Below are 12,816 nucleotides of genomic sequence, written 5' to 3'. Positions count from 1 at the left end.
TGTCTTAACCCCTCTCTCGCGCGCCCTCACTCTTAACCCCGCATTTCTAAATAAGACGTAACGTTACTTGGTGTCGGCATACGGCTCTGGTGTCGGGCTTTGCAAAAAGCTCTCAGCTTCTCAGCAAGCGCCAGGATTGGCCAATGTCAACTTCAGTATCCAGAACGATCCAATCAAATCACCCGCACGTCTATCTTCTTGCTAGAGGTCACCCCTTACAGTAGTGTTTCAACTGACTATCAGAATACCATGCCAGTCGGACTTATAGTATTATTATTATATTTATATTATCATACTTGGAAACCGTTTTATAAAAGCAATATAGCACTCGAGCAGCGTGTGTTGTGGCATATATCGGCCGAGTGGGATAACAACTGATCAGCGGGATATATTTGCCACAACACACTGGCTCTCATGCTATATTGCTTAAATATATATATATATATATATATATATATATATATATATATATATATATATGTACATGTATGTATATATATATATATATGTATATATATATATATATATGTACATGTATGTATATATATATACCGTAAATTCCGGACTATAAGACGCACCGGTGTATAAGCCGCGGGACCAAAATTGACTATTTTTTTCTTCTATAAGCCGCACCGGACTATAAGCCGCGGGTGTTTTGATGTTTAATTACCATATGAAAGGGTTCGTGCACAGAGAGGAATGTCGGGAAAGAGATCGCTGTTTGGGGAAGCTCCCATTTATTAACATTTCAACAAAACAAAACAAAAGTCAGGTCACTAATCCCCAGACAAAATCACACAACAATAGGCTACCGTATATGTGCAGCAAACCTGTAACCAGAGAAGTCAAGTCACTAATCCTCGTCTTCCTCTTCTTCCTGCGTACTGAAACCACCAAAGTCCTCATCTTCAGTGTCGGAAACGAACAGGTTCAGGGTGGCTTCGTCAACCACTCTCCTCTCTCCTTCAGGTGCCATGGCACGAGTCCGATACCTCACGAGTCCGACACCTCACGAGTCCGAAAAAAGAGGCTAACTTCCCCCAGACCCTAACCCAAAACCTAACCTCTCCCACCCCCACGCCTAAACCTAACATCCCCCAGACCCTAACCCAAAACCTAACCTCTCCCACCCCCACGCCTAAACCTAACCTCCCCCAGACCCTAACCCAAAACCATGAGGTGTCGGACTCGTGAGGTATCGGACTCGTGAGGTATCGGACTAGGGGGCAGTCCCCGTGGCGTCATCCTCTTCATCCCGCAGCAGTCCAGCGTTTTGGAACCCGTTGGTAATTGTGGATGTTTTCACACTCCTATAATATTCCGTGATCTTCCTTTGTGTGAATTCGCCGAAGTTTGTGATTTTCTCCTGATAGTCGGGAGGGAGTTGTTCAGTAGTTCTCCCCCGGACGGACAGTCCCTTTTGCCCAGGTTACGCGCGGCTGCTCTGTTTGATCGGCGGCTGCTCTCTTTTAATGCGAGATTGACTGCTTTCAACTTGAAAGCTGCCTCGTGTGAATTTCTGCGTACCTTCCCCATGGTAAGTGAGAGTGTTGCTTCTACTGCTCGTCTTGTTGTGAATATTCCTTGATCTTCCTTTGTGTGAATTCGCCGAAGTTTGTGATTTTCTCCTGGTAGTCGGGGGAGGGAGTTGTTGCCCGAGTGGCCGTTTGCTTACCGTAATTACCATATGTAAGTGGTCACGCACAGAGGGGATTGTCGGGAAGAGATGGCTGTTTGAGGAAGCTCCCATTTACCGTATTACAACATTTCAACAAAACAACATAACACAACACCACCGTTGTTTATTTTTACAGTGCACACAGTGTCCGCGGTGTGGTGAAAAGAGGGCAAGAGAGGAAATTAAAACAGAAGTGGATTTATAGTTAGAAAGAGTGCTAAAAAAGAGAGATTTTTTTTTTTTTTTTTTTTTTTTCTGAAAAAATCCATAGATAAGACGCACCGTTATATAAGCCGCAGGGGCCAAAAAACGGGAAAAAAGCCGCGGCTTATAGTCCGGAATTTACGGTATGTATATAAAGCAATCCTTTAATGTCATGTCTCCAGTCTGGAGGTAGAACAAGTCAAGTCAGAATAAAGAGTCATCAATTTAATATCGTAAAGAAAATCGTAAATTTTATATGACTTTGCAAGGCAATATCATTTTAATAGAATAAAAAGTTGGTAAGAGCATTGTGAGTTTGATTTCTATAATCAATTTCAACAAATTCAATCGTTCCATTAAAATTCAGAAAACAATTTAAATTCAGTTGTCTGGTGTAATAATCCCTTCCTCATCATTTTCAATGGAAGTCATTTAGAAGCCTTTCCAAGTAGAGTCAAGTCACCAGAATTCAAGTCATCCCTCAAGTATTCTGTTCATGCATCAGGTAAAGTCTCAAGCAAATTAAAAATTGTGACTCCAGTCCCCACACCTCTGTGATAGCTGGGTCTTATCTCTCGCCTGTACATTTTCGGTTTACTTTTCAAGGTCATGGGAAAAGGTATGTGAAGTAGAGATGTTATTTACCTTGGGTGGTTGTAAGAATAACAAGCGCCTTATCTGACCTCAGTGAGCAGCTGCACCAAGAGACGGGGAAAACTCACTTTTCTCAGGGTGAACTTGTGGCCTATTTCTGCAGATCCTCACTGTTTGTTTACCAATCCCCAGACGACTCAGAGCAGTGTTTCCCATACATAGGGGAATTAATTTATGGCGCACCGCCACAACAGGATTTTGACACATTTTTATTTTTTTTACAGTGCACCTGAATGCAACATGCAAGATACCTGCTGAATAAGTGTCCAAATGTTCATGTTATTCTGGCCAATACTCACTTCTGTTATAGCATTTCAGTCTGGAATATGGAATAGCTTCTAATAATCTATGATTTAGCTGCTAAATTGTCAAATACCGCCATCTGCTCGCTACTAAGGCACTTATGTATGTACTTAACCTAACTAACTATCCGGTGTGCACAACATTGTCAGCCTAAACTCCGGCTGACACCCCAAAAACCTACAATCCGCTAAAGAAAAATGTATATTGTTTGTTTATTAACTGGCCCCTGGCCTTCAATCATTTCACGAAAGTGGCCCCCGGGCAAAGCAAGTTGAGTATCCCTGACCTATAGGGAGACATTTAGTTTGTCATATTAAACCCACAGCACAGTAATGATGACATGTTCTTTATAGATCTAGCCTTTTAATTTTGCTCTTAAGTGCTTTCTCAAAGTACACCAAATTCATGCATTTTACTTTAAAATGTTTTTAAAAAATCTCGCAGGGGGCATGCCCCCGCACCCCCCTAGGGGGTCTGTGGTCACCCACCACAACAACTCAAAATCCTGTGGGAAACACTGCAGAGGATTCATGGATCACTTTGAAAAGTCATATTTTCCTCTAGACATAATGTCTTGCACCGTGGTCTTCGTTCTGCAATATTACACAAATTGTGACGCTCAGTATTCAAGCAATAAACAAAAAGACATCTGGTGAGTTTTGGTTTGCACACCACCGCTGAAGCATGGCGTGTCAAATTAGCGCCGTCTCCAGTGCAATATGTTAGTGTTGTAGTACAAGAAGGCAATATGCTGGCTGAGGCAGACAGTGGGATATGGAACCTCACAGCAGCCATATGAGGAGGAGCAGCAGAGACTATTAGTTGATGATACCCGAGTGTGTCCTCCTGCTTTTTTGCCCCTTGGATTTTACCTGGCAACTAGGGTTGCCAACCGTCCCTTAAAATACGGAATCGTCCCGTATTTGTAAACAAAAAGACGTGTTCCGTATTGAACCGATACGGGACGCGCTTTGTCCCGTATTGGAGAGACACGCAGTGCAAAAGAGTGAAGGGCTATTTGTATTGAGCGAGTTAAACCCCGCAGCCGCTGCTGCTCTGCCCCTCAGCCTGTCTGGGGTGTCATCATGTTACGTTCAACTACCATAGATTGTGCTTCTCTCATTCTGTTTGTTGTGAGTCACGACCAATGAGAAGCGCTGTCAGCGTTGCTAGATTCAACTAAACTCTGAAGACGGCACATTGAGTAGGCTATTTACATTGTACCTATACAAATGTAGCATGCCATTTGTTTTTGTTGTCTTCAGACGATTTCAGTTGAAATCTAAAATGTTTTTGCACTAATGATTTAAACTTTCATACCAGGTTTGTTCTATTCAAAAGAATAGCCTATGTAACTTTGCTGTTTGCACTGTTAAAAGAAAATGGAATAAGTAGGCCTACATGCCAATTTGAAGTTGTAGGCTATTACTGGTAGACCTATATCAAAATACTGTTTGCACTAGCCTACTGTTTGTTTGTTTGTTTTTAATACATCTGGGCGGCTTTAGCTCAGGAGGTAGAGCGGGTCGGCCAATGACGCAAGGGTTGGCGGCTCGATCCCCGCTCCCTCCCAGCTGCTGTTGTTGTGTCCTTGGGCAAGACACTTAACCCTCCTTGCCTCGTATGATTGGTATGAATGTAGACATGAATGATGGTGGTTCGGAGGGGCCGTTGAGCGCTGATGTGTGGCTGCCACGCTTTCGAACCACCGGTACGAATGGTGTGAACGATTAATGATTCTGTGAAGCGCTTTGAGCACTTGGAAAGGCGCTATATAAATCCAATCATTATTATTATTATTATTTATTATTAAGAATGAGAAACTTTTGTTTTGCAACCCCCAAATACAATTCTTGGATGATAATGTAGGAATAGGCTATGCACAAATGTATTTGCTTGTGTTAATAATAATAATGTGTCAATGGTTGGAGCTGAAGCAGTTGCAGTTATGTGAATGTTATCTTTAAGTCCACTACCGAACACGCTCCTTATTTCCATTGAAAGAAGTTGGCAACCCCTCGCAACAGAAAAATAATTCTTCTGTTCTCTCTTTTCTCCTCTTTTGTCTTCTTTCTTTGTCTTCTGTTTTTCCTCTACTTTCTTTTCAATTCTGCCCTTTTTGTCCATCGCTTTTCCTTTCTTCTCGCCTCTTTCTGCCTCTGCCCGTTCTTCACTCCAGGTTGGACCGGGGAGAAGGTGTGTCTGGCGGGCGACAGCGCCGGCGGCAACCTGTGCGTGACGACGTCGATGCGCGCCGCCGCTCACGGCGTGCGGATGCCAGATGGCATCGTGGCGGCCTACCCGGCTACCCTGCTCACCGCCTACGCCTCGCCCTCCCGCCTGCTCACACTTATGGATCCCCTGCTGCCGCTCAGTGTGCTCTCCAGGTGTCTCAGTGCCTACGCAGGTTTGTGTCAAATGAGTGCGTTTACATGCAAACAATAAACGGATAACTGAGAATAATCAGTTTATGGCAATAATCTGATTTCTGCGTTTACATGCACTTTAATAACCGACAATAGGAAAAACCCAGGTTTACATGATTCAGTCAATTAGTCGGATTTCTCTCCAGAAGGCGGCGGTAATTCCGCAATAAAACAACAAAAGAAGTTGCAAAATGCAAAATCACATTTTCATTACTTCTTTGTCCGGCTCGGAGGATGCTGGTTTAGGTGAAAATTAGTTTGTATCTCGTTGTCGGGAGGCGTCGCTTTGGAAGTGTGAATCTGTCATATATTTCCAACTTTACCAAGCATAGAGCACAGAGACAGGCAGGCGACTGAAGCACGTCAAAATAACATGAACGATACAGATCTTGACCCAACTGAATTTAAATAGCTGTCAGAAAACGGAGAGAATTAAGGTGCCGCTCACCTTCATCTCATCAAGCCGGCTGTGGTGCACCATGGCCGGGGAGAAGAAGCAGAAAGGGGCCAGTGAGTGAGTGAGTGAGCAGCGCGCGTCTCCAGCTGCCTCTCTCTCCCGCAACGTGTACATGCGCAGATGTATAAACCCGAAAGAAAGCTGGTTATGCTGTATACATGCAGAGAGAAGACCGATTATTGGCCAGAAACCTAGGTGTGTTTATCGGTTTATTCATAACCCGTTTATGACTATAAACGGATAAAGCTTATGGGTGTATGCTGTTTACATGACCACTTGAATAATCAGGTAACTCCAGAGATCCACTAATAAACAGTTTATTGTGTGCATGTAAACGCACTCTATGTGTGTGTGTGTGTGTGTGCGTGCGTGTGTGTGTGTGTGTGTGTGTGTGTGAAAAAACAAGATAGGATGTTTTGATCTGCTGAAGGTGAGAAAATGCGTACAGTAGATCTTTGTCTTTCCCACCATAGTGTATGGTATATATATATAATGTGTAGGGCAATCACAACAATGTTTTGTTCTCACTGTATATATTTGCAGGACCTCTCTTGCACACTGTTGCCTCATTTACTTTCATGTAGATTTTTGTAGATATTTTTCATCCACTGTCCAGTGTCCACTGTAATGCAAATGTCCCTGAGCCCTGAGGGGATATTAAATCTATTCTACCACTCTTTCCCTCTGCTCTCTACTACTGTGCCTTTCCAATCTTCTCTTCTCTTCTCCCTCTCCTCTTCTGTTCTCATTAATAATAATAATAATTCCCTATCTTTTCTCGTCCTTTCCAACTTCTGTCTTCTGTCCCTCCCTCCTGTCCTGTCCTAACTTTCATTCCATGTCTCATTGCCTCCTGCAGGCAACGAGCCTCAGATGGAGAAGCAGGTGGAGAGAGTGAGCACGCTGAGCATGGTGAAGAGAGACACGGCACTGCTGCTCCGAGGCTTCACACAGGGAGCCTCCAACTGGATCCAGTCTCTGCTGGATCCCAACAGAGCCTCCGCCTCCACCGCCGCCAGCACCGCTGCAGAGGCACCGCCAGGAGGCGCTGGTATGCCACCATTTGGGTTTGTGTGGGTGTGAACATTAGGAAGATGGGTGGGTGATATAACTGTATTTGACGTCTGGGGGGGCACCTGGGTAGTGTAGAGCAGAGGTTCTCAAATGTTTTTCAGCCAAGGACCCCTTATAAGATAGAAAATATACCGGGGGACCCCCCTCATTGTGATTTGTGATTTTGGGCTCAGCTTGTTTCCACGGGTAACGTGCTTGACATTTAAATTGATAGGTTTGTCAGATTAGAATGTAATCCATGAACCATTTTAGATTTAACCCATTTCAGCCTATTTTCGCCTAAAAAATAGCCTCTAAAACCTAAGTCCGATTTGATAATAGACCCCCAAATCCTGAACTTTTCATAGAAATGTCAACGCCTACTAAAATAGTGATATCTCAGCCTCTGTAGAAGATAAAAACACACTTTAAAAGGCATTTGAGAGCTGACACATGTGGCTTTCCTTGTAAAAGGTGTTTATTGGTATGACAATTCAATAGCATTGTCAAATATTGCTGTAAACACAGAAAATTTTAAAAAAACTAAAAAACGTATGAAAAAACAAGCAACAAATCACTCCAAACCACTCAAATAAAATCAAAAATGTGCTCCACACTGCCCCCTTGTGTCCCCTTGCAACCATAAAAAAAAATGCAGTCCATTTACCATCAAAGGGGCAAGTGTCTAAAGTGTCAGCTAGTGTTTAGCAAACACTTACAAAAAATGTCTGTAGTGTTTTCCAAAACACTCAATGTGGACAGGCAGGTCACACTGTATGCAGCCATACACAGTTAGCCCACTGCCTACTACATCTTTTTTGTCCAGCAACAACTGGCACTCCCTGCAGAGCTTCCGCTTCTCAAACACCTTCCCGAAGTCGTGCATTGGGGGACCTGTGGCTTCTCCTGACGTGCTGGGTGCTGGGGAGGCTGCCCTGCTCGATGTGCTTGGTGCTGGGGAGGCTCCCCTGCTCTCTGGAGTGGAAGGAGAGCCAAATGGAGAGGCTGGTCTGGAAGCTGGGGACAGAGGAGGAGGAGGAGAAGGAGGAGGGATCACAGGAGGGGCCCTCCTTGTCACCGGTGTGATGAGCTCCTCCAGCAAGGTCTCCAGCCAGTCCTTGTAATGTTTGTGCCTTCCTCCAACAGACCTGGCTGCAACGTAGGCGTTGTAGCACGACACAGACAGGCCCCAGAAGAACACACGCCGCCACCATTTCTTCGACCGATGATCGAAACCATAGTATCCAATCATCTGGTCGAGGAGATCCACACCTGGAACACACATGGAACTCTGTTTACATACATACATTTTCACTCAAATGACCTCAGTGAATATAAGCTTACAGTATTTTAATTTTTGTTTATAAAACATAAATCTGTAAAACAAACCTTTCATGTGGCTCTGGTAGTCCGCCAGGCAAGCGGGCACTACCACATCAGCCCGGTGGGTCTCATCTCTCCTCCGCCTTACAGTCCCTGTTGCGCTGGGGTCATGGTGATTGGACAAGACCATCACCGTCTTTGTGTCTTGCCACACGCAGAAGGTGAGGTCATCCTGCTGTGCCACCCGGAACTCGTGCTTCCCCAGCGCAGCCCTCTTTGTCAGGCTGTGGTCCTTCGGCAGCCCCTTCCTATTGGCCCGAAGGGTGCCACAGCCGTACAGGAAAAGGCCGTTCATCTCCTGGAGGAGTTCTACACTGGTGTAGAAGTTGTCCATATAAATGGACAGGAAGGTGCCATTGTATGGCTTGGCGAGGTCCAGCACCACGCGCTGTGCCAGGCCCGTCTGCGGCGCCGCTTCACGTCCTGTGTACACCTGGGGAGTTTGCAAGAAGAAACACAAGTCTGAGGAAGGGCCTTGGGTGCTTGAAAGGTCACTCAAATAACAACACATTACAGAATACATATTTGCATATTCTTGGTGTGCTGATTTTTTTCCTTACTTTGAAGTGCGGAACGTAGCCTGTTGAGCTCTCCGCCATCACCCAAACCTTCACGCCCCATTTGGTTGGCTGGAATGAATGAATGAATGAATGTTTATTTCACACATTACCAAAAGATGCAGGTTACATAGGCAAAATAGAGGTGAGACAATTTGATCAATCAATCAGCAGTACCTTCATTGGCAGGTATTGCCGGAAGCCAAGCCTGCCTTTGAACTTGATCATTGATTCGTCAATGCTGACTGTGCCGTTGACCTCATAGAGCATACATGGGCAACATACGGCCCGCGGGCCGTATGCGGCCCGCCGGCGCCCCCTGTGTGGCCCGCGATGGTATTGCAAAAAAAAAAAAAAAAAAAAAAAATTTTTTTTTTTTTTTTTTTTTTACAGTGCACCTGAACGCAACATGCAAGATACCCGCTGAATAAGTGTCCAAATGTTCATGTCATTCTGGCCAATACTCTTCTGTTATAGCATTTCAGTCTGGAATATGGAATATATTTCAATAATATTTATGACTAAAAGGCTAAAAGTAATCTCATGTGTAAGAAATGACTGTTCTACATTGAAGTAGAAATTTAAATAATTAACTTGTTGGTTTTGGATTTATTTAGCTTCAAGAGCGCATTTTTGTTCTTGTGTGACCCTCAACACAGGCTTTGAGAATCCCAGGCCACTTACTGATACTTAAGCTTAAAATAACCCACTCATATTCTGGTTTATGTCAAGAAAAACATTTCGGCTAGTGGAAATTCTAATTGGCTGGTAACTTTAAAATCTAGCAGCCATATTGGCAGGTGGTGAAAAAAGTTAATTTCAAGCCCTGCAGGGAGAGCAGGTGGTCACATAGGAGTGCGTGAGAAAAGGATCAAATATTGGTGGTTAAGACTGAATAATGACATCACAACTGTTAATTTAAAATGAGTTATTCCTCTAAACCTGGCTTCAAATGCCCAAAATGTTTCGCGCTGGCGCCGTTCAGCCCTCAGCAAAAACTGGTAGCGAGGACATTTTTTTGTGGCCCTCTCTATCATCAAAGTTGCCCATCCATGGGTTACGGCGTGACAATATTTGTTCGGCCCCCGGCAACAATCTGGGTTTCTCATGTGGCCCCCCATGAAAAACAGTTGCCCACCCCTGTCATAGAGGTCCTGGAAGCGCTGGTTCAGGAAGTCCAGGTACCAGCGCAGTTTCCAGAGCTTATCAGCTGGGTCGCCTCGTGCGTTGTTATCTTGGAGGTGAAGGTATCTGAAGAGGTGAGAGAGGGGAGGATGGAAGAGGGGGGGTAGGGGAGGGGGGGTAATTAGACACATATTACAATATATTATAAACAATATAATGTCTTGTATATTGTATACAATATTGTATATTGTATTGTATATTATATACAAGTAGACACATCTTGGATGAAATGAAAAATTGTAGGCTATATCATTATATAGGTTAGTTACACTTGAGGGTTACAGGGTCTGTCTAAGTGCAGTGTCTGTCTTGGTGCAAAGAGTGAAGCGCATTCTCTCCACATTCCTGACAATTGAATAACAATAGGCCTACTAGGTGTTTGCCCACACACAATAGGTGTAGCAGCCGAGCCCAGCAGGGGTTTCTTACCCCAGTGTATAAGCTCGCTACAATGGCAATACTCCCACTACACTTCTAATACATTTGCAATATATTTCATTTCCCTTAGGGCATCATAACAATGGTACTAATGTTACATTTTATCTATCAAACTACTATTATTTATATAGCGCATCCTATTCAATGGGGCGCATCTATATCACGCAATGGTTATAATAACAAGGATAATATTATTGTTCTTAGCCTACCTCCAAATGGCGTCAAATCGGTCCCGGGACATATTCTGGCCGAAGTTGGTTTTGAAGATGTTTTTGGATAGCCGCCAGTACTCTCTTCGGACGGGAAGTTTCATTATCCCCATGGCGAGACACAGCCCAATGAATGTTTTCATTTCTTTCACTGTTACCGGGGTCCACTTGGCTGCTTTTTTGGCTGGGGGAATTGTGCGTCTCTGGTCGGCATATCGGTTCGTCTCCGTGACAAGACGGTCCCACATTTCCTCCGTGTAAATTTTCTCGAAAGAAAATAGAGGTGTGGAATCGGCTTGTAAGCCAACACCGCTTTTCACCCCGGGCACCCTTTTGAACGCTTTGACCGGCACAGGACGGTAACAGCGCTGCTCCGTTACCCAGTTTCCATGGAAGCCTTGGAATTGGTCATCTTCGTCAGACTCATCCTCATCGTCATCCTGAAACATAGTTCTGACCCACTGATCTCTGTCCAAGGGCTGCCAATCTGGGTCTGTAACTGGGTCATCATTTAACTCTTCATCAACGGTGGAATGTTCGGAATATTCCGCGTCTTCAAAATCGCTTCCTTCGCTAATATTATTTTCTTCCTCCATCGCTACAGGTCCGCTTCAAAGTGAAGAAAGAAAAACTTTTCCTCCCCAGAATGCATTGCGAGACCCCACGTGTGTTTTCTGAATGATTTCATTTGCCTAGAGACCGGAAATAGGCGAAAAACTACAGCTAAACTACAAATTGACGTATACGTCATCCCGTCTTCAAAGGTATATTGACGCGAACGGCATCCCGTCTTTAAAGGGAGAATGACGCGAACGTCATCCCGTCTGAAATGGGTTAAAGCATAACATATTTTCGTTGAACTGTGAAGCTTTTGCACACAATTCCCCCCCCCCCCCCCCCCCCCCCTGAAAACCTTTCGCGGACCCCCTGGCAAAGTGCCATGGACCCCTGGGGGTCCCCGGACCCCCATTTGAGAACCACTGGCGCGGAGACCCGCGTTCAATCCCCGGTAGCAGTACTTCTGGCTCGGTCAGAGTCAGACGTTTCTACAGATACAATTGGCTGTGTCTGCGGGTGGGAAGCCAGTCGGGGTATGAGTGGCCGGTCGCTGCACTCGCGCCTCTGGTCAGGCCTGTTTGGGGGGAGTGGAACTGGGGGGGCATAGCGTGATCCTCCCATGCACTACATCCTGCCGGTGAAACCTCTCGCTGTCAGGTGAAAAGAAGCAGCTGGCGACTGCACGTGGATCGGAGGAAGCATGTGCTAGTCTCTGGCTCTCCCCAGATCAACAGAGGGGGTGGACCAACGACTTGGAAAGCAGGGGGAATTGGCTAAATACAATTGGTGGAGAAAATTTGAGAAAAAATATAATAAAAAATATGTCTTTTACTTGGTAGTAAAAGTTTTTCGGTTGGCATGGATGTGCATTTATCCAGTGTGTCTTAGCTGAGATAAGTGCCCCAAAGTTCATTACACCCCCACATGGAGGAGGTCATTGAAATGGACCCCCCCCCCCCCCCCGCTATTCAAAAGTTAACTAACCAATTATCGCAGCGTCCCTTTCTGTTGCATAACACTATAGCAGTGGTTTGACAGGCATTGTAAATTGTAGCCACCGTAAAATCTACGGGTGAATCATAATTTCCCCAGCGTCCCCTTAGCCCCTTAGCTAGGTGACACCCCTACAGCTGCACAGCCCACACTAATGAGTGTCTGTGGTGGGTGTACATTATTAAAAGGCCATCATGGTGCTGAGATGGTTAATTATTAACGAGATGGGAGAGCGGTGGCTTTGTGAGGAGACCAGCCGTGACAACTTCTACAGCTGTGTTTTGACGGCTGTGGGCGGGACCAGTGATCTCACCATGACAGCGCTGTTTGACAATTCTTCCACCCGCTTCCGTTTTCTTGTTCCTGATATATCCTCATTTGCATTTGAAGGCTCATAACTGTTGGCTCGCAACATACAATCATCAGAAACAACAGAATAAGTCAAGTCAAGTCAAGTTTATTTGTATAGCACATTTCATACACAGAGGCAATTCAAAGTGCTTCACATAAAATGGATGACAGGAAAATAAAAGAATAAAAGAAGAGAATAAAATAAAATGGACATTTAAAAGCATCACAACAAAACGTTAAGAAAGAGTATAAAAAGTGCATTAAGCAACAGGCGCAGCAGTTACAAAAATAGTAAAAAACTTATAGAGGACTCATTGGGTTTGCATACTAGAATAAATCAATTTATCTATATTGAGTCCCCCGACAT

General features: G+C 44.7%; 2 protein-coding genes across 2 annotated transcripts in view; one reads left to right on the top strand and one right to left on the bottom strand.

Moving 5' to 3' along the window:
* The window catches only part of lipeb (lipase, hormone-sensitive b), a gene marked incomplete at both ends in the record, with an annotated part of 62,821 nt that overhangs the window by 43,168 nt on the left and 6,837 nt on the right, over positions 1-12,816 (top strand). Inside the window, 2 exons of the mRNA XM_083661158.1 lie at positions 5,019-5,246; positions 6,582-6,773. Coding sequence (XP_083517284.1) covers positions 5,019-5,246; positions 6,582-6,773 — 420 coding nt within the window. The remainder of the gene's footprint in view (positions 1-5,018; positions 5,247-6,581; positions 6,774-12,816) is intronic.
* Positions 7,265-10,996, bottom strand: LOC310798868 (uncharacterized protein; the record flags this gene model as incomplete). The annotated part of the gene is made up of 3 exons (XM_083661431.1): positions 7,265-8,047; positions 8,165-8,456; positions 10,877-10,996. The coding sequence occupies 3 exons, from the start codon at positions 10,994-10,996 to the stop codon at positions 7,491-7,493; spliced, it is 969 nt and encodes a 322-aa protein (XP_083517557.1). The 3' UTR covers positions 7,265-7,490.

Source organism: Poromitra crassiceps (genome assembly GCF_964638095.1).
Source record: "Poromitra crassiceps genome assembly, chromosome: 26".
NCBI classification, from domain to species: Eukaryota; Metazoa; Chordata; class Actinopteri; order Beryciformes; family Melamphaidae; genus Poromitra; species Poromitra crassiceps.
The sequence above is the reverse complement of the archived record's forward strand: the minus strand, read 5'-3'. Positions and strand labels throughout refer to the sequence as shown.